Raw genomic sequence first — 27,040 nt, forward strand, 5'->3', positions numbered from 1 at the left:
AAATGCCTGTACCACTGAGATACCATGGGTTAATATCCCATCTGTTATATTACCTTTGACTTCCCTATTGACAGGAAATGTACTACTGCAGGCTATAACTGAGTTAAGGATATTGGATGTCATTCTGGATTCTCTTTTCTCTATGAGATCCTAAATTAATAGTATGGGGAAGGTCCAGGGCCGGTGGAAGCACTAAGCAAACTAGTCGACCGCCTAGAGAGCCACAGGGTTGGGGGCGGCATCAGCTTACTGCTTCCACGGACCCTGCTCAGAATTATGGAAGCAACACTAGTGGCAGCCATGGGACCACTGCAATCAAGCCTCTTTCTTCCTGCCTATGGGAGCTGGAAGAAAAAAACATGCTGTGGGCCTGTGAGGGTAGGAAGGAGGCCCAATTGTTGCAGCCAGGAGGAGTAACAAATATCGTCCCTGCAGGGCCAGAAGAAAAGACTCCAAGGCCCACCTGGATTACAGAAGTAGGGTCAGTATCGGTAGGCCCTCCTGGCTGAAGAGCAGCAGAAGGCCTGGCCACATGCCCGAAGAGCAGTGGAGCACTAGAAGGCTGGACTGCGCAGCTGAAGAGAGGAGGAGCATGGCCAAGCCACAAAGCCAAAAAGAGGAAGAGCAGGGGCCAAACCGCACAACCAAAGAGGAGGAGCAGGGGTCAGGCTGCACAGTCAAAGAGAGAAGCCGCATCTGCTCTACAGCCAAGACAGAGGAGACCTCCTGATGCTGTGGAGGCCCAAAAGGAAAGCTGCCTCTGCTGCTTTCATGTTCTGGGGAGAGAAAAAGAATATGTGTTTGTGGTATTTGTGAGCATGTGAGAGTGCATGTATCAGTGTGCATGTGAGAGTACATGTTTCAGTATGTGTGAGCACTGAAACTGCATATATGAGTATGTGAGTGCATGTGAGAATGCATCTATGAGTGTGTGCGCATGTGAATGCAAGTATGAGCATATGGGAGCACATGATAGCATGTGGGTGAGAGAGCATGCATGATTGATCATCTGGGAGAGAGAGAGCATGTATGTGTGTGTGAGATCATGTGAGGGAGAGAGCATGTAAGTAAGATCAAGTTGGGGGAGAGAGCATTCGTGTGTGAGATCATGTGAGGGATAGAAAGCATGTGTGTGAGATTATGTGGAGAGGAGAGAGAACATGTATGTGTGTGTAATATCATTTGAGAGGGCAAGAGAGTATGTATGTGAGATCATGTGGGGGAGAGAAAGTATGCGTGTGTGTGTGTGAGATTATGTGGGAGAGACAGAGCATGTGTGTGAGATCATTTTAGGGGGGAGAAAGAGAGCATGTATGTGGGAGAACATGTGGGGGAGAGAAAGAGTGCATGTATGAGCATGTGTTAGTAATAAAGTGTGTATGTAAGAGAAAGAGAGAAATGAGAAAGTTTGTGCATCACCACTTCCTCCTCCCACCAATCCACGACAAGTTGAGACTGGAAACCAAAAGTTCCCAAGTATGGACAGCAGGGGATTTTATATCCTTATTTTTAATTATTGGGGGTTGTTTGATATGTCTGCTAATTTGAAATATTTTATCGATGTTTGGGGAGCTTTCAAAGTTTGTAATAGTCTTTAAATTTTGGATACTATTTTGTCAGCTATTTAAAAATATTCTTTTATTAGTATGATCTTACTATTATGATTAATGATTTATTTGATGTTTAATGAGGAAAGATGATGTTTCTATTTTTCCACTGTTGCACTCTATACAGAGTTTGGCTTGTTGCAGTTTACAGTTCAGTTTTTGTCTGCACATTTCTAATTATACTTTATGGTCTATTTTTTATGTATTTGGTGAGGATCTATGTTCCTTAATCATGAAAAACATGGTTGGTTATTTTTTGTGAGGATCTATGTTCTGCTGTATGACTGAGATGAATTATTCTGTTAGCATGTAGTTTCTGTGTAGGGCTATATATAGCAGCTTGGCTTGTTCTGTTTTACTGACAGGAAGTTCATTGGTGTTTTAGGTCCTGGTATAATATTTATAGTGTTGCCTTTAATAGGTAGATTGTTACTGTGAGTGCTGGCAGTTAGTGCTGTTTTGGTATGAGAGCCAAATCCATACCCAATATTTTACAATAGTGTTGCGACCGTCGGTCTATGACAGCTTCGCCCCGCCTACCTCACTCTTCTTGCGGCTCCTCCTGCTCACCTCGGACTACTGGCTGCCGCGGCATCTGTCTGCCGTCCTCTCCGGCGTCCCCAGACCGGCTTTGGTGCTGCTTCCCGCCATGCTCCTCCAAGGTACCACAGGGCGCGCGAAAGCACACCGCCCTCATTTTTATTTCCTTGTTGGCGCTGACCAGATATTTAAGCCTACAACTTTTGCAAGCTAATCGAATTAGCAACCGGAACTCTAAGCATGGGATTCACTCTCCGTACAGAAACTACTCTGCCACTCCAGCATTATCTGGAACTCTTATTGCTAACGGGGTACCCGCTCCTCGGGGGCCTCTTCTGCTTCTTTCAGGTGCTATCAGGAAACCGGAACTCGCTCCTCGAGGGCCCATGTTCCCTGAGTCACTGCCTGCATCTACAACCCTTTCTACTTGGAAGACTTCACTAACAGTTTCCATCTATTCCACAGTACTGCTTCCCTGGAACGAGGTACTCGTTCCTCGAGGGCCTGCCCTCTGTTCCACTGCCAGACCTCTCATCTAGTGGAATCGCTGTGTGAGTACAACACCTCTCTCTGCTCTAAGGGAACAGGTACTCGCTCCTCGAGGGCCTGTCTCCCTGTCTCGGAGCTTCTCCTATTCTACCTGGGACTCTGTATGTTTCTCACTGTGTACTCATAACTCTCAGTCTCTTTCCACTACAACATAACCAAGCAGAGGATTCGCTGTTCCAGCGTCCTGTGAGATACTCACCTAGCCGGGCTCAACATCTACTACTCACTACTGCCACCTCTGGTGGCTTCCAAAACTGTTTAAATAAAGATTCAAATCTGTGTTTGTGTGTCCAGAGTCTAGCCTGATACCGTGGTCCCTCACGGGCTGCCCCCCCGTGGGCGTGGTCAGCTGCCACAGTGTCCAAGGACCCACCCAAACATCAATAACCATAACAAATAGGCCTAATAACATATGGATTCCAAATATCTTTTTTGCAGTGTTTTCTGGTTGGTACCACAGCAGTGCATATAACTATCAGAACAAAAAGTATACTATATTTTTACTTCAGAATGTCCATTTCAAGTAAAATCTGTTATCATAAATGCATAATTTTAAACTATGTGTGGAGAGGTGGGGGAGGGGGGCACCAGGCTGTAAGGTTAGCTTAGGGTGCCTAATACCCTTGCACTGGTCCTTTGAAGGGCTCTTTCTGGCAAATGCAACTCATTGGAAATTTGCGCCCCTATCTCTTAGTAAGCCATCTGGCTACAGTAGTCAAGGCCAGAAAAAAAAAGTTATCTTTACTCTAATCATGGCAGCATAATATTGGTTAGCCTTAGCACACCAGACTCTCTTATTATGAGGATGAGGATGTTTCACCCATGCTCTCTCTAACCTCAAGAACATATGAATTGCCATGCTCGGCCAACCCAGGACACAAGTACGTCGCAGAATCCAAAACAGCAGCTAGATCCCACGCTGCCAACGCCCAGGGGATAAATAGTGGCTTTCCCCAAGAAGTCTCATCATGCAACTCCTCTGAGAGCTAAAGGGCCACAGAGCATGTCATCTTACGCAAAGGCTTCCAAGGAATTAGCTCATCAAGAACCTCTACGGTCCCTTCCCCCTTCATACCACCTATCTACCCAAGATTCCAGAGATGCCCCCCTTGCATCTGTTCCTCCATCCCCTCAATGAACTGAATGAACATCATCAATATTCTCTCTCGTTCTTCTACAAACTCCTTCTAACTTTTCCCTACCCCCGTAATCTTTGGAGTTTGAAATTCTCCCCAAAAAGCTTGGGATACCAAGGCACAACCTACACTCAGCTGCATTTCATCACTTAAAGGCTACATTCCACACCTTAACTGCCAATTATTTTAGAATATTCACTTGGTAGCAATGCTGAAAAGATAACTTAAACGTTCCTTGTAAGCAATATATTACAGTAACACAGTAAATGAACAGGTCCTTGGTGAGGCCTCACCTGGAGTACTGCATTCAGTACTGATGCCTGTATCTCAAAAAGGATAAAGACAGAATAAAGGTGTCTAAAGAAGAGCGACCAAAATGGTGAGGGGGTCAGCACTGGAAGACTTATGAGGAAAGGCTGAAGGATCTGAATATGTACACCCTGGAAGAGAGGAGGTGCAGGGGAGATAGGATACAGACCTTCAGTTACCTGAAAGGTTTTAATGATGCACAATTCTCAAACTTTTTCCATTGGAAAGAAATAAACAGAACTAGGCATCAAGAAATGAAACTCCAGGGAGAAAGCAGAGTTGCTTACCTGTAACAGGTGTTCTCCTAGAACAGCAGAATGTTAGTCTTCACACATGGGTGACACCATCGGATGGAACCTGGCACAGAACTTTGATCTCAAAGATTCTAGAGCTTTCAGCATGCCCTACTGAGCATGTGCAGCTGTAGTCTTCACCCTACCCCCTAGGTAGAGTCCCTCAGTCCATAACATAGCTAATAGATCAAGAAACCAACACCCAGGGGAGGTGGGAGAGTTTTGTAAGGACTAACATTCTGCTATCCTAAGAAAACACCTGTTACAGGTAAGCAACTCTGCTTTCTCCTAGGATAAGCAGGATGGTAGTCCTCACACATGGATGGATCCCTAGCTTTAGGCTGTCCAAGCAGGACAAAGTGGAGTGCTGGAGCACTGCCTCCCTCCTTTGCCTGAGGGGCAGCCGACCCACCAGAGGTGCAGGCTGGAGAATTGTTGGGTTCTACAAAGAAAGCCATAGCAAAGTCTGAGACACAAACCCTCATACGTAGCAGAGATGACTGAGGCAGAAGAGTGATGTGAGTGCAAGCAGAAGCAAACTCCACATCTCAGAAAACAGTATAAGCAGGATTCCTGATAAGTAAACCCCAACACAAACAGTGGAACTAGATCCTCCTGGATACAGGAAGGACCCAAAGATGTAAACAAGAGAGACTCTTGGACAAAAATCCCAGTTTCCTTCGTTGTGAAAAAACAACCGAAAAACAAACTGGAGCCCAAGAGCCCTCCAGAAAGAAAATGTCAACTGACATTCAAAGGATCAAATGGATCTGGAGAAGAGTGCTCAGGTTTGGCTGGTAGGCCGAATGGGAAGAACAAGCAGCAAACCACAGCAGGGCCTGGGATAGACAATGCGTGCTGAAGCATCAGACCTAACTGGCTGCGTAGAATGGTGTCAAGGGTTTCAGGGGATGAGAGACAATCCCCAAAACAGACCTGTAGCCCAAAACTCCCAAGCAGGACAATGAGATAGAAATGAAATGAACCATAGAAACATAAAAATGATGGCAGAAGACGACCAATGGGCCCATCCAGTCTGCCCAGCAAGCTTTCACACTTATTTTCTCATACTTATCTGTTACTCCGACCGCTGAGTTCAGGGCCCTTATTGGTAACTTTTTTATTCTAATTTCCTTCCACCCCCACCATTGATGCAGAGAGCAGCTTTGGAGCTGTATCAAAGTGAAGTATAAGGCTTAATGTTTGAGGGTAATATCCGTCGTATCGAGCAAGTTACCCCGATGTTTGTATACTCATACCGCTCAGATCAATGCCTTGTTAGATGTTGGCTGGATGAAAATCCTATTTCTTCATTCCCCCCACCGTTGAAGCAGTGAGCTGCACTGGATATGCATTCAAAGTGAAGTTTCAGGCTTAATTTGTTAGGGGTAGTAACTGCTGCAGTAAGCAAGCTACTCCCATGCTTATTTGTTTACCCAGACTATGCAATTCATTCCTTATTGGTTGTTGTCTGAATATAAATCCTATTTCTTCATTCCCCCCTTGCCGTTGAAGCAGTGAGCTGCGCTGGATATGCATTCAAAGTGAAGTATCAGGCTTAATTTGTTAGGGATAGTAACCGCCGCAATAAGGAAGCTATTCCCACGCTTATTTGTTTACCTAGATAGGCCTGAAGCTCACTCAAGAGCACCTGCCAGAAAAGGTTCATCTATCCTGTCACAGGATAGCAAGAACATAAGAACATAAGAACATAAGAAAATGCCATACTGGGTCAGACCAAGGGTCCATCAAGCCCAGCATCCTGTTTCCAACAGTGGCCAATCCAGGCCATAAGAACCTGGCAAGTACCCAAAAACTAAGTCTATTCCATGTAACCATTGCTAATGGCAGTGGCTATTCTCTAAGTGAACTTAATAGCAGGTAATGGACTTCTCCTCCAAGAACTTATCCAATCCTTTTTTAAACACAGCTATACTAACTGCACGAACCACATTCTCTGGCAACAAATTCCAGAGTTTAATTGTGCGTTGAGTAAAAAAGAACTTTCTCCGATTAGTTTTAAATGTGCCCCATGCTAACTTCATGGAGTGTCCCCTAGTCCTTCTACTATCCGAAAGAGTAAATAACCGATTCACATCTACCCGTTCTAGACCTCTCATGATTTTAAACACCTCTATCATATCCCCCCTCAGTCGTCTCTTCTCCAAGCTGAAAAGTCCTAACCTCTTTAGTCTTTCCTCATAGGGGAGTTGTTCCATTCCCCTTATCATTTTGGTAGCCCTTCTCTGTACCTTCTCCATCGCAATTATATCTTTTTTGAGATGCGGCGACCAGAATTGTACACAGTATTCAAGGTGCGGTCTCACCATGGAGCGATACAGAGGCATTATGACATTTTCCGTTTTATTCATCATTCCTTTTCTAATAATTCCCAACATTCTGTTTGCTTTTTTGACTGCCGCAGCACACTGAACCGACGATTTCAATGTGTTATCCACTATGACACCTAGATCTCTTTCTTGGGTTGTAGCACCTAATATGGAACCCAACATCGTGTAATTATAGCATGGGTTATTTTTCCCTATATGCATCACCTTGCACTTATCCACATTAAATTTCATCTGCCATTTGGATGCCCAATTTTCCAGTCTCACAAGGTCTTCCTGCAATTTATCACAATCTGCTTGTGATTTAACTACTCTGAACAATTTTGTGTCATCTGCAAATTTGATTATCTCACTCGTCGTATTTCTTTCCAGATCATTTATAAATATATTGAACAGTAAGGGTCCCAATACAGATCCCTGAGGCACTCCACTGTCCACTCCCTTCCACTGAGAAAATTGCCCATTTAATCCTACTCTCTGTTTCCTGTCTTTTAGCCAGTTTGCAATCCACGAAAGGACATCGCCACCTATCCCATGACTTTTTACTTTTCCTAGAAGCCTCTCATGAGGAACTTTGTCAAACGCCTTCTGAAAATCCAAGTATACTATATCTACCGGTTCACCTTTATCCACATGTTTATTAACGCCTTCAAAAAAGTGAAGCAGATTTGTGAGGCAAGACTTGCCCTGGGTAAAGCCATGCTGACTTTGTTCCATTAAACCATGTCTTTCTATATGTTCTGTGATTTTGATGTTTAGAACACTTTCCACTATTTTTCCTGGCACTGAAGTCAGGCTAACCGGTCTGTAGTTTCCCGGATCGCCCCTGGAGCCCTTTTTAAATATTGGGGTTACATTTGCTATCCTCCAGTCTTCAGGTACAATGGATGATTTTAATGATAAGTTACAAATTTTTACTAATAGGTCTGAAATTTCATTTTTTAGTTCCTTCAGAACTCTGGGGTGTATACCATCCGGTCCAGGTGATTTACTACTCTTCAGTTTGTCAATCAGGCCTACCACATCTTCTAGGTTCACCGTGATTTGATTCAGTCCATCTGAATCATTACCCATGAAAACCTTCTCCATTACGGGTACCTCCCCAACATCCTCTTCAGTAAACACCGAAGCAAAGAAATCATTTAATCTTTCCGCGATGGCCTTATCTTCTCTAAGTGCCCCTTTAACCCCTCGATCATCTAACGGTCCAACTGACTCCCTCACAGGCTTTCTGCTTCGGGGAGTAGGAAGACCCTTTCGGAATCTAGAGAATGAGAATGAGAATGAGAAAAACTAAGGCAGTATTGGCCAGAGAATGGCAAGAATAATTGGAAAAATGTGGTGTATCCTTCCCTGCAGGTATACAGAGATAAACCATGGGCGCTTTAGCTTACCTCCCCTCCCCCTGACAAACCAATCGGAAGTCAGAAGGAGCGAAGAACACAAGAAAGCAGGCTGGTGGCCTACCGAGGAAAGCCCAAGTCGCCCGGTTGTCTATCAACCCCAAGCGAACTTACTGCCGAAACCAGCAGGGAGTAACTCACTGAGATAGAGCCCTCAGTCTTCTTGAAACAGCGGAAACTGAGAGCAATTGCCCCAGGGGAGAAATCCTGAAGGCTCCACTAAGATACAGGAAGCCAGAGTCACATGTGCGAACCCCATTAGAACATGATTTCATTACTAGCCCAGAAACCCGAAGGGCATCAAGGCAGGCCCAGGGTGATCTCGGAACACAGTGCCAAGCACCCGGCTGAGGTATCACTACCCCAGCCATGAGTGCACAATCTTCCCCTCCTAAGGAAGCACATGGCCCAGAAATGGACAATGTTGCATTACCCAGGACTCCCCTATCCATAGACAGGGTGATCCTGAAAAAGAGGGAAGAATAGCTTGCACGCTACCGCAAGCAAAGGGCAGTGCCTCTGTTGCGGGGCACTCGCCCCTCAACTCCCTCAGTCATAGACATGGCGAAAGGGTGAAAGCCACTATCACCCAGCTGATGGACTGAAACTCTCCTCACAGAGGAGGGTCCCGCAGGCAAGAATGACTGACAATAGCAATCCTTAAGGAAGACACCCTCCAAGTCCAGCAGCTACCAAAGTGACTCCTGAACAGGGGGAAACCTGGAGGGCAGCCAGGGAGCAACACTAGACAGGCTCCCTCATGGATAGACTTGCTTTGTCTTAAGAGCACCCAAGGGAGAGCGCTACTCTCGACTAGTTCTTGGGGCTGGCGCCAGAGTAGTGCCATCCCTTGTCTGGGAATGGAAAACAAGAAACACCCCTCGAAGGGGTGCACATGTGCGAACCCCGTCGAGCATCCAGAGGGAAATCCAGACAAATTTCCTCTTCCAGAGGGGAGGGAAGCAGCGGGATTGGGACCTCCCGATCCCGAAAGACCTAGCAACTCCCCAAAGGAGAGCTGAAGCACAATCACTGAGGTGCCATAGCGACCAACCCACCACAGGCAGCCAGCCTCGGATATGGGAGGTCACCACTGCAATCCCCGGAGGGGCCCAGCTGAAGACAGTCCAATGACCGCTGCTGTCGCTCTCTGGCCCTGGCAACCAGGGAGATGCACGATTCAGGGGATCGGGGCCCCAGATCAGATTAAAAAACTTTCAGGGACAGAGCCCCAGGGACTGTTCCACAAGAGTCGAACATGGTAGAGGTCAAAAGACACATTCCTCTGCTGAGAAAGAAGAGGACTCCCAAGCCACTCTCTTGATGTCCACTCTCCTCAGGATCCCACTAGAAATGCAGTCCTAGGTCAGTCCTGTGGCTGCAGAACACAACCAACTGTGATAGCATGGAGGGAAAAACACACACACACGCCCATGTGGCAAAAGGCAACTGGAACCCCTCCACTGTGAAAGCACACTAGGCAGAACTCACGCAATGGTAAACCATCCACTGATGGCAGCACACCTATGATCCTAAGTGCCAGTCTATGGCGTCACCCCCTCCAGCACCTGATAATGCTTTGACAGGCAGACCCTTGAAACTGCGTCAGAACCAGCTCACCTGATAGTCCCACAGGGAACAACAGCAGCAAAGTTCCTGGCAATCGCAAGTGCTTATAAAGTACTGCAGACATGTCCTGCAATCTCCAACTGCACGCTGACGGTGCCCATAGAGCCCATGGCGCTTTTGTGTTCACCAACACAAAGCCACCACCAGGCACCCAACGATTCTGCACCCAGGGCCTTTCCTGCACTAAACCAAACTATAATCAGTTCGACAGTATATAGTGCCATCCCTAGCGCCAGAGGTGCCCATGGACATCGACCGCCCGGATGCCCCGACGGGGCTTGGTGCCTGAAGGTATTGACCAAGGAAGCTATGGGCATCTCCAGGGAGAGGCCCTGCAGCCCACCCACAGGTCATCAATGCCAAAAAGAATAGATGATCGCCAGTGCCAATGGCAGTTCCCCTTGGCTCACTTATTCGTCCGGGGCTGTCGATGCTGCAAGCTCGATGGCCTCACAAGCATTACGACTGACGAGAGCCTCGCTAGCACCCATTAACATTGACGGAGTGCGCATCCCAGCGGGGCCTCCAATGCTGGGATTGTCAGCTAAAGGAACAGCTCTGAGCTTTTCAGTGCTCTGTAGTAGACACTACCCAAAGCCTTGAGGACACTGGACCACTGCGTATGGATGCACCAGCTCACTAGAGTGCATTGAGTAGATGGCCACTCCCTGCATTCAATACATAAGAGGCCAAAAACCCTTGCCAACTGAGGGCTGCAGGGTCACGCGGGGCTTCAGAGAGCCCCGGCGATCGATAGCCTCAGGGGTGACAAGGGTGCTCAATGGCAAACCCGGTGCCTGGCCGGTGGAGCTCGACAAATTCGAGGCAGTAATGAGAGGCATCGGTGGTCCAAAGGCCTCTACGATAGCCCCATACCTCAATGGCCTCAAGGGAGTCCATGGTATTGGGGCAGCACCACATCACGATGGCATTCAGGTCACGCTGGCACCAAGGCCACGCACTCGATAACCTAGTGGGCATCAAGGGTACACGCTTCGACGGCATCGAAAGCCTGCCACCACTTCAACCTTGACAGCCCCGACATTGGTCATGCACGCACCTTGATGGTTGAGGGCATAAACGGCCCCGCAGGCATCGAGAGCACCATGGATATCGAGGGCACAGCAGCATCGATGGTACCGTGGTCACCACAGCATTGAGTGCAGCGAGGGCACCGAGCATCAAGTGCACCGAGAGCACTATGGCGAGTGCACCGAGGCGTTGAGTGCATCAAAGGCACCGTGGCATCATAGGCACCTTATAATCGACTGCGCTGCACTGCGGCACCATGGCATCGAGGGCAGTGCGGTCTCAAGGGCGTCGACTTGCACTGTACTCAGCTCGCTCAATGCCCAAGCCAGTGCAGCGAGACTCCAGTTCCACCAATGCTGACTGCACAGAAGGCCACTACAGAATAGTGGGTGGTCACGCACCTCAATGGCAACGAGGGTGACCCTGGACCTCGACGGTGTCAAGGGTGACTATGGTACCCGAAGGTGGCCTGGTCCCTAAGGCGTTGGCCAAATAATGCACTGGTCACAGCTGTGCACAGGCATGTTTATGGGCATGGCACAGAGGTGCAGCAGCAAGTAGCTAGTCCAGGCTCCGCTCACCCTCTCTCCCAGGAAGACTGCATTGCCAAGGCTGGCAAGCAGGAGGGGAGGCAATGTCATCCAGGGATCCCACCTGTGGAGACTAGTTCCTTGAGATGTGGGGATGATGAACTCTCTCCCCCCCAAAACAGGAGAGGCACGATCCTCGATCCTTCCACCATCCAAATTCATTAATGTCAATCGATCGGTGAACCATCATGGAACTCCAGCCCGGGTAGAACTCGGGCTAGTCCCCAGGCTCAGAGGCCTACATGTATCACAGACGGACTACATAAGTCAGTCCTGTCAGCAATGTGGAAAAAGAGAAAAAACAGACAGAGCAAGGAGAGGACACAGATACAAAAACTGCAGGAGCAGTTTTGGGTTTTTTGGGGGGGTTTTTAAGTAACAGACTGCCAGGCTGCACAGAGGAAAGCCCAACATGCAGCCGGCAGAAATTTGAAAGAGGAGGGAAAATAGAAGAAGAAAACAACATTAAGAGAAAAGGGAGAAAACAGCTGCATCTCTAGAAAAAAAATTACTTACAAAAACCATGAAGAGAGAGCAAAGCATGTTTGAGAGTTCTAGATTCTTTGAGATCAAGGTTCCGTGTCGGGCTTCATCCAATGATGTCACCCACATGGGAGGACTGACAGCCTGCTTGTCCTAGGAGAAATACTCAGAACCAATGTCAGGAAATATTTTTTCACGGAGAGGGTGGTGGATGCCTGGAATGCAGGAAGACGAAAACAGTGAAGGAATTCAAAGGGGCATGGGATAAACACTATGGATCCCTAAAGGCTAGACGTGGGGAATAAAGAAAAGTGTGCATGGGGGGTTAACAGGGGGTAACTTGCTGGTCTGGCAGTTGCTACCCTTAACAAATAAGCCTTGATACTGTTAATGCAACTCCATCATTGCTCTCTACTTCAACGGCAGTGAGAATTGGATTCAGACAGCAAGCAGCAAGGGGAAACAAATAAGCATGGGGGTAACTTGCTGATGTGGCGCTTACTACCCTTAATCATTAAGCCCGATACTTTTGATGCAGCTCCAATGTTGCTCTCTGATTCCACAGCAAGGATTAAGGGAAAATGGATTCAAACAGCATCCGAGGGCCCTGACATTGATGGTCTGGGAAACTGATGAGCATGAGGGTAACCTGCACAGCACAGCAGATACTGGCATAAGCATAAGCTTGCTGGGCAGACTGGGTGGATCACTTGGTCCTTTTCTACCATCATTTCTGTTTCTATATGAAAGACACAAAAAGCCCATCCAGTTTGCCCAGCAAGGTTTTTTGGAACTTAACTGCCACTCCATGCAGTTACCCCCTGTGTTACACTACCATCCCTAGAGATTATTTGTGTTTATTCCATGCTTTTTTGAATTCCAGTATCATTTTTGTCTCCACTGCCTCCACTGGGAGGTATTCCAGATATACAACACCCTTTCCACGAAAAAATATTTTCTGACATTAGTCCTGAGTCTGCTCCCTTGGAGCTTCATATAATGCCCCACAGCTTTAGAACATCCTTTCCATTGAAAAAAAAGTTTACTTTTTGTGCACGATTAATACCTTTCAGGTATTTAAAAGTCTATATTATATCCCCCCTAACTCTCCTCTGAGGTAAACGTTTTTAGATCCTGTGGTTTCAGCTTATATGGCTTCTGATGCAGACCCTACACCATTTTGGTTTCCTTTCTTTCAACTGCTTCTAGCCTCTCTCTACCTTTTTTTGAGATGTGGGATCCAGAATTGAACACAGTATTCTAAGTGAGATCTTAATGACCTGTACAGGGGCATGACTGCTTCCATTTTTCTGCTGCCATGCTTCTTCCTATCCATCCCATTATTCTTCTGGCTGCAGCCGCTGCATTCGAACATTGTCGCACTACTTTGAGATAGTCAGACATTATTTTTATTTATTTTATTTATTTATTTAACAGCTTTTAATATACCGGTGTTCGTGCAAGCACATCACACCGGTTTACAATAAACTTGAGAAAGGAGGAAATTACAAAAAACAGGGAGTGGGGGATGGAGCAGGAGCGAAAAAGGGGGGGGGGGGAGAGAGAGGGAGGAAGGTAAGGAGGAAAGAGAGCAGCTGAGCAGGTAAAAGGAACGTAGCAGTATTTACAAGAGAGGTTGCTTAACGGGGTTATACATTGTTGTTTAATTACAGCGGTTAAGGGGGGGTAAAAGATTATATAGGGGAGAAGAGTGGATGCTTACTTACAACAGTTATGGGATATAATGAAAACTTATTTGAACATTTAAAAACACAAAAATGTAAAATATTAGCTTATTTACAACAGTTATGGTTATAGCAGGTACTAAAAGGGAGCTTGATTTAAGGTTTTTGGCGCAGGTTAAATGTTTTAAAATTGATAATGCAGCGGAGGACGGTAAAGGGTAGCGCAGGAGTGAGAGGTGGGCTGGGGGGGATATAGGAACAGGTGAGGGGAGGGAGGGGGTGAGGGGGGAGGCTGGGGTGGATGAGGGAGGCTGGGGTGGAATAAGGGAGGAGGGACTAGGGAGAGGCTAGAGGGGGGAGACTGGGTGGACTAGGGGGGAAGGCTACGAGGGGCTGGAGTTGGGGTAAGCCTGCTTGAAGAGCCAGGTCTTAATGCCTTTTTTGAAGATGGGTAGGGAGGGTTCAAGACGGAGGTGTGTAGGGAGGGAATTCCAGAGGACGGGGCCCGCGATGGTGAAGGCTCTTTCTCTGGTGGTGGATAATCGGGCTGTTTTGAGGGGGGGGGTGTGAAGGGTGCCTGTGGAGGTGGATCTTGTCTGGCGGGTTGAGAGGTGGAAGTGGGGCATTTCTTTAAGCCAAGGGGGGTTGTTTTTGTAGAGGGTGTTATGAAGGATGGTAAGGGTTTTGTATTGGGAGCGGAAATGGATGGGCAGCCAGTGTAGGTCTATTAGGATGGGTGTGATATGCTCTCTTTTACGTGTATTGGTAAGGATTCGAGCCATGGCGTTTTGGAGGGTTTGGAGAGGTTTGATAGTGGAGAAAGGGAGGCCTAGTAGCAGGGCGTTACAGTAGTCCACTTTGGAGAAGATGGTGGACTGTAGGACTAGTCTGAAGTCTTGAGTGTGGAGTAGAGGCTTGAGTTTTTTGAGGATCTGAAGTTTGTAGAAACCTGCTTTAAGGAGGGACTTGATGTGAGGTTTGAAATTGAGGTGTTGGTCAAGGGTGACTCCCAGGTCTCTTACGGCGGGGGGTAGAGTGGGGGAGATGTTAGGGGGCGGTGGTGTGGTGTGGTGGAGGAATCATGCTCAGATTGCTTGGATATAAAGAGTAGTTCGGTTTTAGTTGCATTGAGAGCAAGGTGAAGGTCGGTTAGTAGGGCGTTGATGGTGACTAGGCAAGATTCCCAAAAAAGGATGGTTTCATTGAGGGTTTTTTGAATGGGTATGAGTATTTGTACGTCATCGGCGTATAGGAAGAAGTTCAGGCCTAGGTTTGAGAGTAGGTTGCAGAGAGGGAGGAGGTATATATTGAAGAGGGTAGAGGAAAGGGAAGATCCTTGGGGAACGCCTTGTCTGAGGGGGACGTGGCCGGATTCAAAGTTTTCGAGTTTTATAAGGTATTCTCTGTTAGTGAGGTAAGAGGTGAGCCAGTCCAGTGCTGTGTCGGTGACTCCTATCTCTGTCAAGCGTGTGATAAGGATTTGATGATTGACAGTGTCGAAGGCTGCCGATATGTCTAGTAGGGCCAGTAGGTAGGATTTTCCTTGGTCAAGTCCGATGAGTATGGCATCAGTGATGGCTAAGAGGAGATTCTCGGTACTTCGGCCTTTTCGAAAACCAAATTGTGAAGGGTGTAGGAGGTTGTGGTCCTCGAGATAGTCGGTGAGCTGGGTATTGACTACTTTCTCGAGGACTTTCGCAAGGAAGGGTAGGTTGGAGATGGGCCGATAGCTTGCAGGGTCAGAGGGGTCAAGGGATGGTTTTTTTAGGAGGGGTTTCACAACGGCGAGTTTGAGGGGATCTGGCACTTTGCCGAAGGTGAGGGAGCAGTTAATAATGTTGGCTAGGGGTTTGGCGATGGTGGTGGGTATGGAGAGGAGGGTTTTGGAGGGGATTGCATCTAGGAAGTGTGTGGCCGGTTTCATTTTTTTAAGGATGGTCTCGATTTCTAGCGTGGAGGTGGGGTCGAAGGCTTTGATGCAGGAGCTATTGTGTATTGGGGAGGGGGGTGTGGTCATGGGGTGGTGGGGGGAAACGTAGGAGGATACTGGAGATTTTGTGCTGGAAGTATTTAGCAAGATCGTCGCATTTTTTCTTGGAGCTTTCTTCCGTCGTAGCAGGGTGGGGGGTTTTAGTGAGGTTATTGACGTAGGAGAAGAGGGCATTGGCGTTGAATTGTAGGTCGTGAATTTTTTTGGCATGGAAGTCCCTTTTGGCATTGGTTGTGGCTTGTCGGTAGTTGTGCAGTGATTGCTTATACACTGCTTTATGTTGGGAGGAGGGGTGGCGGCGCCACAGGCGTTCTTTTGATCTGAGGTCCTGTTTCAGTCTTTGGAGTTCGTTGGAGTACCAGGGTTTTTTTTTTGTTCTGTATGATGGGTATTTCTTTATGTATCACGGGGCAGAGATCATTGGCTATAGATTTGGTTATCTGATTCCAGGAGTGAAGGGCTGCATCTGGATTTGAGAGGTCAAGGTTACCAACAGTTTTGTCGAGTGCTGTGGTTATGCTTTCAGAGGAGCAGGGTTTATGGAAAGATATAGTTTTCCTTTGGGATGGTGATATCTTGGTGGGGGAGGTGAGGCGGATTTGGGCATTGATGATGAAGTGGTCAGACCAGGGTATGGGGGTTGTTGAGGGGGGGCAAGGTGTGGATAGATGGGAGTTGATAAATAGGAGGTCAAGGGTGTGCCCTGCCTTATGAGTGGCGGAGGTGATGAGCTGTTTGAAACCTAGGGCTTCGAGGGTGGTTAGGAGTGTTTCGCAAGAGGGGGTACGGGGAGTGGAGTCCACATGGAGATTAAAGTCTCCGAGGATCACTGCGGGGGAATCTGTTTTGAGGTTGTCTACAATAAATTCAATGAGGGGGGAGGGGTCGTGTTCGAGAAGGTTGGGTGGGGCGTAAATAAGGCAAATCTGGAGGGTGGGTGATTTAAAGAGACCGATTTCTAGTTTAGGCGGGGGGCAGATGGGTTGGAGCTTGAGGTTCAGGTGCTTTTTTGCGGCCAGGAGTATACCACCACCTCTCTTTTTAGGTCTTGGGATGGAGAATGTGTCGTATAGTTTTCCGGGGAGCTGATTAAGATAGACATGGTCTGATTCTTTGAGCCATGATTCAGTGATAGCAAGAAAGTCAGGGTTATCATCCGTGAGCAGGTCATGGATGATGGGGGCTTTTTTGAGGATGGATTGTGCATTAAGGAGGGTTAGGGTGAGAGTGGCTAGCCCAAGGAATTGGGTGAGGGGAGAGGTCAAAATTGGGACTAGCGAGCAACGAGGATTGGCAATGTGGAGATGGGGAGCGCAGGGTTTGCGCAGGTGAGGGAGATATAGGATGGGTACAGATTGTATGCACATTACCACCCCAACATCTGTTTCCTGGCTTCTCACACATCGTCTCATATATTTCTTTTGAATTTCTATACCTCAAATGCATGACTTTGCACTCTTTTGCATTGAATCTTAAGTGCAAAGCATAAGAAAATTATTACTTACCTGCTAATTTTCGTTCCTGTAGTACCATGGATCAGTCCAGACAGTGGGTTATGTCCCCAATCCAGCAGATGGAGTCAGCACAAGCTTTGAGGGGGCGTATCCATATATACTACTACCCCCTCTGCAGGAGTTCAGTATCGAGTATATCAAAGCCAGAGTAGAAACCCCCGAAGGATCAAGTTTGTGGAAACAGATAATGAAAACAATTGTAACCGCAACAAGTAAACCGCAAACATCCTACCAACTTGTAGGGAGCTGTGAAAAACAGTGAAAAGAAACGACTGTGAAGACACAGAACACTGCGAGCAAGAAGTAACGCAGAGCAGAGCAGGATCAAGAACCCAAACGCGGTGGGCGTCTGGACTGATCCATGGTACTACAGGAACGAAAATTAGCAGGTAATTAATAATTTTCTTTTCCCTGTACGTACCTGGATCAGTCCAGACAGTGGGATGTACCCAAGCTTCCCTAAATCGGGTGGGGTCCTGCGAGGCCTGCTCGGAGAACCTGCTCGCCAAAGTGTCCAGAGATCGAAGAGGCGAGGTGCAGACGATAGTGCCTCGAGAATGTGTGTAACGACTTCCAGGTGGCTGCTCTACAAATTTCTTGCGAGGATACCGAGCGAGACTCCGCCCAGGACGCCGCCTGAGAATGTGTAGAATGCGCTACGATTCCGGGTGGGGGAGTCCGACCCGCCCCAATGTAGGAAGCAGCAATGCCGGCCTTCAGCCATCTGGCAATGGTAGTCTTCGAAGCCTGAGACCCCTTCTTAGGGCCAGACCAGAGTACGAAGAAACGGTCAGAGGTCCGGAACTTGTTTGTAGTCTCCAGATAGAGACGCAAAGTGCACTTTACATCCAAGAGACGGAGAGACTTCGGCTCTGAGGAAGAGAAGGACGGCAACTCCACCATCTGGTTCACATGGAATGCCGAAACCACCTTCGGAAGAAAGGAAGGAACGGTGCGAAGCGAAACTCCAGAGTCGGAGAAACGGAGATAGGGCTCTCTACACGACAGAGCCTGCAGCTCCGAGATGCGTCGAGCGGAGCAGATGGCCACAAGAAACACAGTCTTGAGAGTGAGATCCTTTATCGTTGCGCTGCGCAGCGGCTCGAACGATGGTCCCGACAGGGAGCGAAGCACAAGGTTAAGACTCCAGGAGGGACAAGGGTCCCGTAACGGAGGACGCATATGCTTGACACCTGAACCCGTAGTGAATTATAGGCGAGCCCTTTTTCCACCCCCGCCTGTAGAAACTGAAGGATCTGAGGTACAGAAGCCTTAGCGGGTCTCGTGGCCTGGCTGGTACACCACAGCTCGAACACTTTCCAGACGCGAACATAGGCCGCCGACGTCGATGTCTTTCGTGCCCGCAATAGTGTGGATACTACCGCCTCCGGGTAGCCCCAACGCCAGAGGCGGCGCCTCTCAAAAGCCAGGCCGCAAGACAGAAGAGTTCTGCCTGCTCGAAAAATACCGGGCCCTGATGTAGGAGCTGGGGGAGGTGCCCCAGCCTGATTGGCCCGTCGATCACCAGCTGTAGCAGGTCCGCAAACCAGGGTCGTCTGGGCCATTCCGGGGCGACGAAAACCACAGTCCCCTGATGGCTTTCTATTCTGCGGAGCATCCTGCCCACCAGGGGCCACGGAGGAAAGGCGTAGAGCAGAAGATGTGACGGCCACGGGAGGACCAGGGCATCCACTCCCTCCGCGCCGCGCTCTCTCCAGCGACTGAAGAAGCGTGGAGCCTTGGCGTTGAGAGCGGACGCCATCAGATCTAAGTGGGGGGCCCCCCACCGATGGACGAGAAGTTGCATCGCTTTGTCGGAGAGAGACCACTCTCCTGGGTCCAGCAGTTGACGACTGAGGAAGTCCGCCTGGACGTTGTCCACCCCGGCGATGTGCGAGGCCGCTAGCCGGACGAGATGGCGCTCCGCCCATTGCATCAGCAGCGCCGCCTCGAGCGCGACCTGCGGGCTGCGCGTGCCTCCTTGTCGGTTGATGTAGGCCACGGTGGTAGCGTTGTCCGATAGGATTCTGACCTCCCGGTTCCGAAGAAGCGGGAGGAAATGTCGCAGAGCTAGCCGGACCGCTCTGGTTTCCAGACAGTTGATTGACCACTTCGCCTCCACCGTGGACCACGTCCCCTGCGTGGCGCTTCGATCGCAGACTGCACCCCAGCCTGCTAGACTGGCGTCGGTGGTCACCACCACCCAATTTGGCAGATCGAGGGACACGCCACGGGCCAGGTTCGACGGATCCAACCACCAGCCCAGACTGTCCCTGGCATTCCGCAGGAGCGGGAGAATCATCTGGTAGTCCTGCGATACTGGTTTCCAGCGGGAGAGGAGCGCCCACTGTAAGGTCCTGAGGTGCACGAAAGCCCAAGGTACAAGGTCGATGGTGGATCCCATCACTCCCAGGAGTTGCAGGTAGTCCCAGGAGGTGGGCTCTGGTAACGCAGAGAACCGTCGTGTGTGATCTCGCAAGGATTGAGCCTTGTCCTGGCGCAGAAAAACTTTGCCCAGCCGGGTGTCGAAGGTCGCCCCCAAAAAATCCAAGCGTTGCAATGGCCTGAGGGAGCTCTTGGAGAAGTTCACTACCCATCCCAGGGAATGTAGAAACCGTACTACTCGAGTCACAGCTGAGCGTCCCTGATCGAATGACTTCGCCCGGATGAGCCAGTCGTCCAGATAAGGATGAACCAGGATGCCCTCCTTCCGGAGAGCTGCAGCCACGACTACCATAATCTTGGTGAAGGTGCGCGGTGCCGTCGCCAATCCGAACGGGAGAGCCGTGAACTGAAAATGCTGATCCAGATTTTGAAACGAAGGAAACGGTGGTGGTCCGGGCGGATGGGGATGTGCAGGTAGGCCTCCGTTAAGTCCAGGGAGGCGAGGAACTCCCCCCGATGCACCGCCGCAATCACTGACCGGAGCGTTTCCATACGGAACCGAACGACTCGAAGGGATTTGTTGACTTCCTTGAGGTCTAGGATAGGCCGGAAGGCACCGTCCTTCTTTGGCACGACGAAATAGATGGAATAGTGGCCCGAGCCCACCTCTCCGAAGGGCACGGGCGCAATAGCGCCTATCTCCCGGAGTCTGTCCAGAGTCAGCTGCACCGCTCTTCTCTTGAGGTCCGAGCCACAGGGAGAAAAGATGAACCTTCCCTGCGGGGGGTGGACAAATTCCAATGCGTAGCCGTGTTTTATGGTATCCAGGACCCACTGGTCCGAGGTGATCCGCGCCCACTCGGCGTAGAAATACGTTAGCCGGCCCCCAATCCTAGGGGACCGGGGAGTGGGCGAGACTGGCATCATTGTGAAGACTTGGTAGAAGAGTTCCCGGGTCCGGGAGTAGTGCGTGCGGGCCGACGCCCGCGAAAGGAGCGCGACCAGGGCTGAGACCTGGGGGCGGATGGCCGGGAGCCCACCTGTCTGTATCCCCTGTAGCACCGCTGTGCTCTGGCTCTGGTCCGAGAAGAAGAAAACGCCCTGGATGGTCAAAACCTATCCTCCGGCAGCCGATGAACAGCGTTCTCTCCCAGGGACTTGATGATCTGATCCAAATCCTCCCCGAAGAGGAACTTGCCCCTGAAGGGAAGAGAGCCCAGACTCGACTTAGAGGACGTATCAGCCGCCCAGTTGCGTAGCCATAGAAGTCGGCATGCCGCCACTACTGATACCATGGATCTTGCGAGGACCCGAAAAAGATCGTACGAGGCGTCCGCCCCATAAGCCACTGCGGCCTCCAGCCGATCCGCCTGAGCAGCCTCATCGGCCGGCAGATTCTGAGACGTGAGGAGTTGTTGTACCCAAAGGAGACTAGCCCGCTGGGCAAGCGAACTGCACATCACCGCCCGCATGCCTAGCGCGGAGACCTCGAAGACCCGCTTAAGGAAAACCTCCAACTTACGATCCTGTGTGTCTCGCAATGCCGCACCTCCCGTTACTGGGATAGTCGTCCTCTTCGTGACCGCCGACACTGCGGAGTCCACCTTTGGGACCTTGATGAGGTCCAGAAAATCTTCAGGGAGCGGGTACAGCTTTTCCATGGCCCGGCTGCCCTTCAGGGAGGCCTCCGGGGTGTCCCATTCCCTGGTGAGAAGTTGTAAAAACGAGTCATGAATGGGAAAAGCCCGAGCCCTCGGCCGGAGTGCCGCCAGGACTGGATCTCCCTTCTTTGAAGAAGTGACGACAGCGGGAGCTACTGGGGCAGGCGGGTCCGGTGGCGGGTCCAGATCTAATTCCTGAATGATCTGCGGGATGAGGTCGTCCAGCTCTTCCTTCTGGAAGAGGCGTAGGGTACGCGGATCATCCCCTTCTTGCGTGCCGTCCCCTTGACCCCCGTCCGGGAGGTCAGGTCCCTGTCCCACTGGGTCTGGCACCGCCCCCACTGCCGCAGGCGCAGATCGGACCCGGGTAGGAGGGCGGGAGGCCCCCGCTCCCGGAGGGTCGGGGGGGGCCGGCGCCAAGGGCGACATCCGTGGGATCTTAGGGGGGGGGGCCCACAGGTGTGTCCAGCCCCTGTAGATAAGCGGTATGCATGAGCAGGATAAACTCCGGAGAGAACCCCGGCCTGCTCGGGTGAGCTTCGAGGGGCGGCGTGGTTCCTGCTCCCTGGCTCTGGGTGCTTGGTTCCTGCACCAAAATCGGGGGAGCACCCCCGCTTGTAGAATCCTCCAGAGAGCCGTTCTCCCTCGTGGCCTGCGCCTCAGGGCGCTCAGAATGTAAAATGGCCGCCGTTCCCGCCAAAAATGGCGGAGTGGCCGTCCCGCGCCGCCCGGGCAAAAAAGAGAAATCAGTAAGGGACTGTGAGGTACCTTCCCCCCCGGGAAGGCATCGTGCACAGATGCCCTCCCGGGAAATCCGGGACCCCGGGTCGCCGCAGGCCGCATAGCGTGACGGCCACGGCATCGGGATCGCCGGAGGAGAGAGGAAAAACGGCGCCAAAAATGAGAAAAAGCCTCGGGGGGGGGGGGGGGGGGGCCACGCGCACAAAGCGCCGCTGCGGGGGGGCCCGGGCGGCCCGCACTGCCCGCTGTCCAAAAATAGAGGAGGGTGCCGCGGGGGGGCCTTCCCGGCCACACAACCCGCCCCAGACGTCTTTCCCTAAGCGCCGCAGCAGCCCACGAGGAGCTGCAAAATGGCCACGGGTGAGGGAGTGTAAAACGAAGAGGCCGGCTCCACCGGCTTTCGCGGGCACCGGGGGCTGTGCTGTGAAGGAAAAACTACAAAGGAATAAAACCAACTTACCCCTGGCTGCAAAGAGAAATAAACAGCACGGCCACAGAGAAGAGACAAGGAAGATAAGCCACTCCCCAAAAGGTGAAAGGACCCTGCCTTACTTTTTTTTTTAAACTTAAGACAAACTTGATACAAACTTGATCCACGAGAAAAAGACAGCAACAAGCCAGACAATCAAGCCAAAAAGTGAGAAAGAAGGAAAAGGAAGAGAAGCCTGATTCCTTCGCATCTGCTGGAGTCAGAAGATACTGAACTCCTGCAGAGGGGGTAGTAGTATATATGGATACGCCCCCTCAAAGCTTGTGCTGACTCCATCTGCTGGATTGGGGACATAACCCACTGTCTGGACTGATCCAGGTACGTACAGGGAATTGAAAATTTCTCAAGTTTTGTTAGATCACTTCTCAATTCTTAGATTTTTTTTTCCTCTATACAACAACTAATTGGAAGACAAGAAATAGGTTTATCAAAGACAGTTAAATGAACTACAGATAAACCCCTGAAATGAATGAGAAGGTCAACTCTCCTTAACAAAGCTCCAAAAAAAAAAAAATCCAAAGCATCATTAATTTTTACAGTAGCGTGCACACGTTTTAAGGGTACACCAAAAAGATGAAGAGACACCTCTGCAAAACATGTTAATGGGCTAATACTCTGCAAATATCTCTGCTCTTGGCTATGCCAAACCAGCATATCACTGCCACAGCAGACCATAAAAATGGCGTTTTCTTCTTTACTAACAAGGATCGGTGTTTCCCCCATGGCTGCTAGGACAAAGCATGTGGCACCAGCCTATCACTTGTAACAGGTTCTGATGTACAAATTAGGCGCATCTCACCATCAGCGACTTTAGCTCAGAAATGGAATTAAACGATGTGGCTGCCGTTGTTAGACTCAAAAGTTAAAATTCTGATATATGAAAACACGGGGGAGGATGTCTATTTACAGATGCTACAAATCGTACTGACACTTCAAATCAAATCAAAGATACAATGGTGTTAACCACGACAAAAGTATTATTAACTAGAGAAGAAACGACACATTTTTCTAAAGCAATGTTGGAACTGTTTGTCAGGTTAAAATCACTCAGCTGCAAGTCAAGGAAAACAGGAAATCTGGTAAAATACCGCCCTCTGGTGTTAAGCTTGTTCTCCCTTTCGAATAATGCTATTTTAATACCTGAAACAGCCACCTCCGGGGTCGTTCAGCTTGCTTTTCTGATTTGCAGGGACCTGAACCCCAAAGCTCCCAGGACTCCTGCCGACTTGGATTGCTGGTGCTCTCCCTGCCGTACCTGGAAAACACCCAGCGATGTTTATCATCAGATGTCATAGACAGGTTCCATCAAACTGCCTTCTGTCAGGGAACTCAATTCAACAGCAAACGCATGCAAGCTTTTGGTAGGTTTAAAGGTTCCCTGGCTGAAGAAAGAAAACTGGGAGCAGAAACAGCAAAGATGATTACTAACAATATCTTCTATTTCTCACGGTTCTGGGGGCCATAATTGTACTACGAAAAAACAGGACTCTTGTAGGTTCTAATACCTTTTACAGAACCAACAGAAGGATGTTGTAAATACATGATCTTTTGAGTCTACAATATCTTTCCTGTTTGGTTCGTTCTTATTTTAAAGCCAAAACAGACATCTTATGTTATTAACACAGAATGACCATTTGAATCCTACGTCATAGAACATAAATAGAAACACAGCAATTTTATCAACAGCTAATGGCTAACTGCTGTTCTATATACTATTAATTGAAAAGAACAATGCTTTTAATTAAAACTTATGGGATAAAGGTAGCAGCTTGATGATTCAGTAAAAGTTAATACAACTAAAGTTGAATGGCTAGCTCAATCTGTTCTAACAGTTTTCCTGGCACCATGCTAATTCTTTGTACCAGCTTTTTGAACAGGAGAGCCATAATATTTTTTCTATTGGGGGGGGGGGGGGGGGGGGGCGGGCAGGAATAGGCTTGATTTTCACTTATTCTATCTTCCAGAAAATAAAGAACCGTATCATATTAAAAAAAAAATTGGCAATGGTATATGCTAAATGATTATTACTATGATGATTGTGAAAAATATCCTGACAAGTAATATTAGCAGCTACTTCCGTTCTAACATTTTTTTCCTTCCTCACTCCTGGGCCCTGCCGAGCAAGAGCAACAGGATATCCACCTGGGACTGTCAAGCTCGGACGGGAGCTGTGCAGAAGGGAAAAGCTTCACTGCATTGTGCTAGCGATAATTCTCATGTTTTCCTGCCAGAAGTATATACAACTACTCTGTAGTTCTCTATATATATATATCGGCAGCAAAAGTTGAAAAAAGGATATATGGTAATTATGCAGGGCTATTGCTTTCAGCTTATTAAAGATGCCACTGGGGCTGGCCCAGTGGCAGAGGTGGATGCTGCCAAGAGGAGGGACCTGGGTTCGATTTCCCGCTCAGGTCTATTGTTCCCCTGCGGGGCGAAGGATGCTATGGAGACAGCGTTTACAGGCCCGGGGAAAGAGTTCCCAATCACTGTGCAACAGCGACACCTACAGGCCATGACTGAAAGATTCCAGGAGGAGCCCTGGCGCACAGCCCCTAACTGAGGACAGTTGCAGCAATGACTGGATTAAATGAACTGGGAGGGCGATATTAAATAGGGGGAAAATCTCCAGGTTGTTACAAAATGAAGGCCCAATGGCACCAGATCCCAGTCTTGGTTCTGAACTGGGCTGGAAGTTCAGAGGAGCAAAAGGAAATTGCCAGGTCAGAATAAAATAGGGTACTGTACAGAAAAATTATCCTAACTAAATATTCATAATTCAGTCCCATATATAAAAAGTAATCATACTGAACCTAGCATAAAAGTTAGTTTCTGCTGTGCAAGTATTGTTGCTTTCATAAGCAAATGACAGATCAGGTTTTTTCCATTCCTTTAAATGTGGCTTGGCCGAGGTAGGGAGCTTAAAAGCCATTTTCCTCATCTTCCTGCCTTGGTCCTTATGGTTCAGTTACCCGCTAGACTTAAAAGTGTGCCAACTGCCTTTGTTTTTCTCCTCCCTATCAATGCTGCTCTACAGAGATGCAGTAATTGCAAACACAGTGATCATGTTGAGAAGTGCATTAGGTCCACAGAAAACAACAGGTGGGAAGCACATCAAACGCAGCCGACTAGCGATGCCATGGAACAATGCTGGGACACCATTCTGCTTCTGGAGAAAGAGAAGTGTCTCAGGAAATATTTTCCTGCAGAAAGCAAGCTCTTTCCACACACCAGCTGATTCTACTCATCACTTAACAGCAGACATTTAAAATTATAATGCACTATTTTAAAAATTAACGGCTATTAATCAAGTTTACTTAGGGAATAGCCACTGCTATTAATTGCATCAGTAGCTTGGGATCTTCTTAGTGTTTGGGTAATTGCCAGGTTCTTGTGGCCTGGTTTGGCCTCTGTTGGAAACAGGATGCTGGGCTTGATGGACCCTTGGTCTGACCCAGCAGGGCAATTTCTTATGTTCTTATGTTATATTCTTATTCAAATATCAAGCCCACATTTTGCAAGATTCTATTTCTGAAACCATTCTTTTAGGATAAATGTAGTTTTTCCGTTAAGAAAACAGTCCTGTTATCCCCTGGTGTCTGTGCTAAAAATGCCTTCTTTTCTCTCCAGGACCCATACATCCAAAATGGGCCACAAAGGGAGAAAAATATTCAGATGTGTTTCCCTAATGCCTGATGAAAAACCTGTAGAGTAAAAAGTTTAGATGGAGATGACCTTGCAGCTCACATTACACTGCAGGTGGAGGCCTCTGCGGTTTTTAGTATTGGTTGAATCAACTGGAATTGTTTTATTTTTTAAATGTTTACTTTGCTGAGTGGATTTTTTTTTCTTTTTTTTTTTTTCTGTAATCAACAGCCTACTAAGAAGTTTTTATTTATTTGGTATTTCAAGTAATAAATCTCTCCAAGGTGTAAATTCATGTTTCATTGCAGATTCACAAATATTGATGAAAAAAAAATTCAAGCTGCATTTGATAAACCACTTTTAGTGCTAAAATGTTCTTATCACTTACATTTTGATCCTATCTTCAGCTGTTAATATCACATGATGTAAGCCAACACACAGTGTTAATTTCATTTTACATTACTACACCCTGCCTGGACCTGTGAAAGCAACGAATATTTCTATTCCAAAGCAAACAAAAATTATTATCCTTGCAGAAATGTTTGCATCAAAAATTCTGGAAAGAATTAGAACAAACTGGGCATTCTGTCCCTCCCAACCAAGCAGATATTTATATTGAATTCCCATTTCAAATAAACATGAAAGTGTCCCTAAATTTGTTACTCTAGCTAGACTTTTTCAACCTAATTACACAAAAAGCCTGATTCACTGAGGTTTTTTTCCCCATAGACACAGAACAGGGGGAAAAACCTTAGTAAATCAAGCCTATAGTATACTAAATATGGCATATTTTGCTTTATACTAGCTCGTAATAAAATTCCAATTAATTATTACACATACTAGGAAGAACCCATACCTTGTGGTCTAATAGGCTGTGTTGCCACCACGGGCATCCTAACCTGTACAGGCTGAGACGTGGTTTGGTGTTTCACAGTATGAGATGTTGACTGGATCATCTGCTATTGTTGAAAAACAAAAATCAGGAATCCGTTACATTCATTATGTATAAA

General features: G+C 48.4%; 1 protein-coding gene across 3 annotated transcripts in view; it reads right to left on the bottom strand.

Annotated features, from left to right (window-relative positions):
• Window positions 1-27,040, bottom strand: part of LOC115095109 (transcription initiation factor TFIID subunit 4-like) — a 654,045-nt gene that overhangs the window by 456,566 nt on the left and 170,439 nt on the right. For 2 of the 3 annotated variants that reach the window (XM_029608360.1, XM_029608362.1), the window contains exons 8-9: window positions 26,887-26,989; window positions 23,526-23,640 (exon numbers count right to left, since the gene is read on the bottom strand). In XM_029608360.1, the coding sequence (XP_029464220.1) occupies window positions 23,526-23,640; window positions 26,887-26,989 (218 nt within the window). The remainder of the gene's footprint in view (window positions 1-23,525; window positions 23,641-26,886; window positions 26,990-27,040) is intronic. The other variant, XM_029608361.1, reaches the window with a different exon arrangement.

This window comes from Rhinatrema bivittatum, chromosome 7, assembly GCF_901001135.1.
Source record: "Rhinatrema bivittatum chromosome 7, aRhiBiv1.1, whole genome shotgun sequence".
NCBI lineage: Eukaryota > Metazoa > Chordata > Amphibia > Gymnophiona > Rhinatrematidae > Rhinatrema > Rhinatrema bivittatum.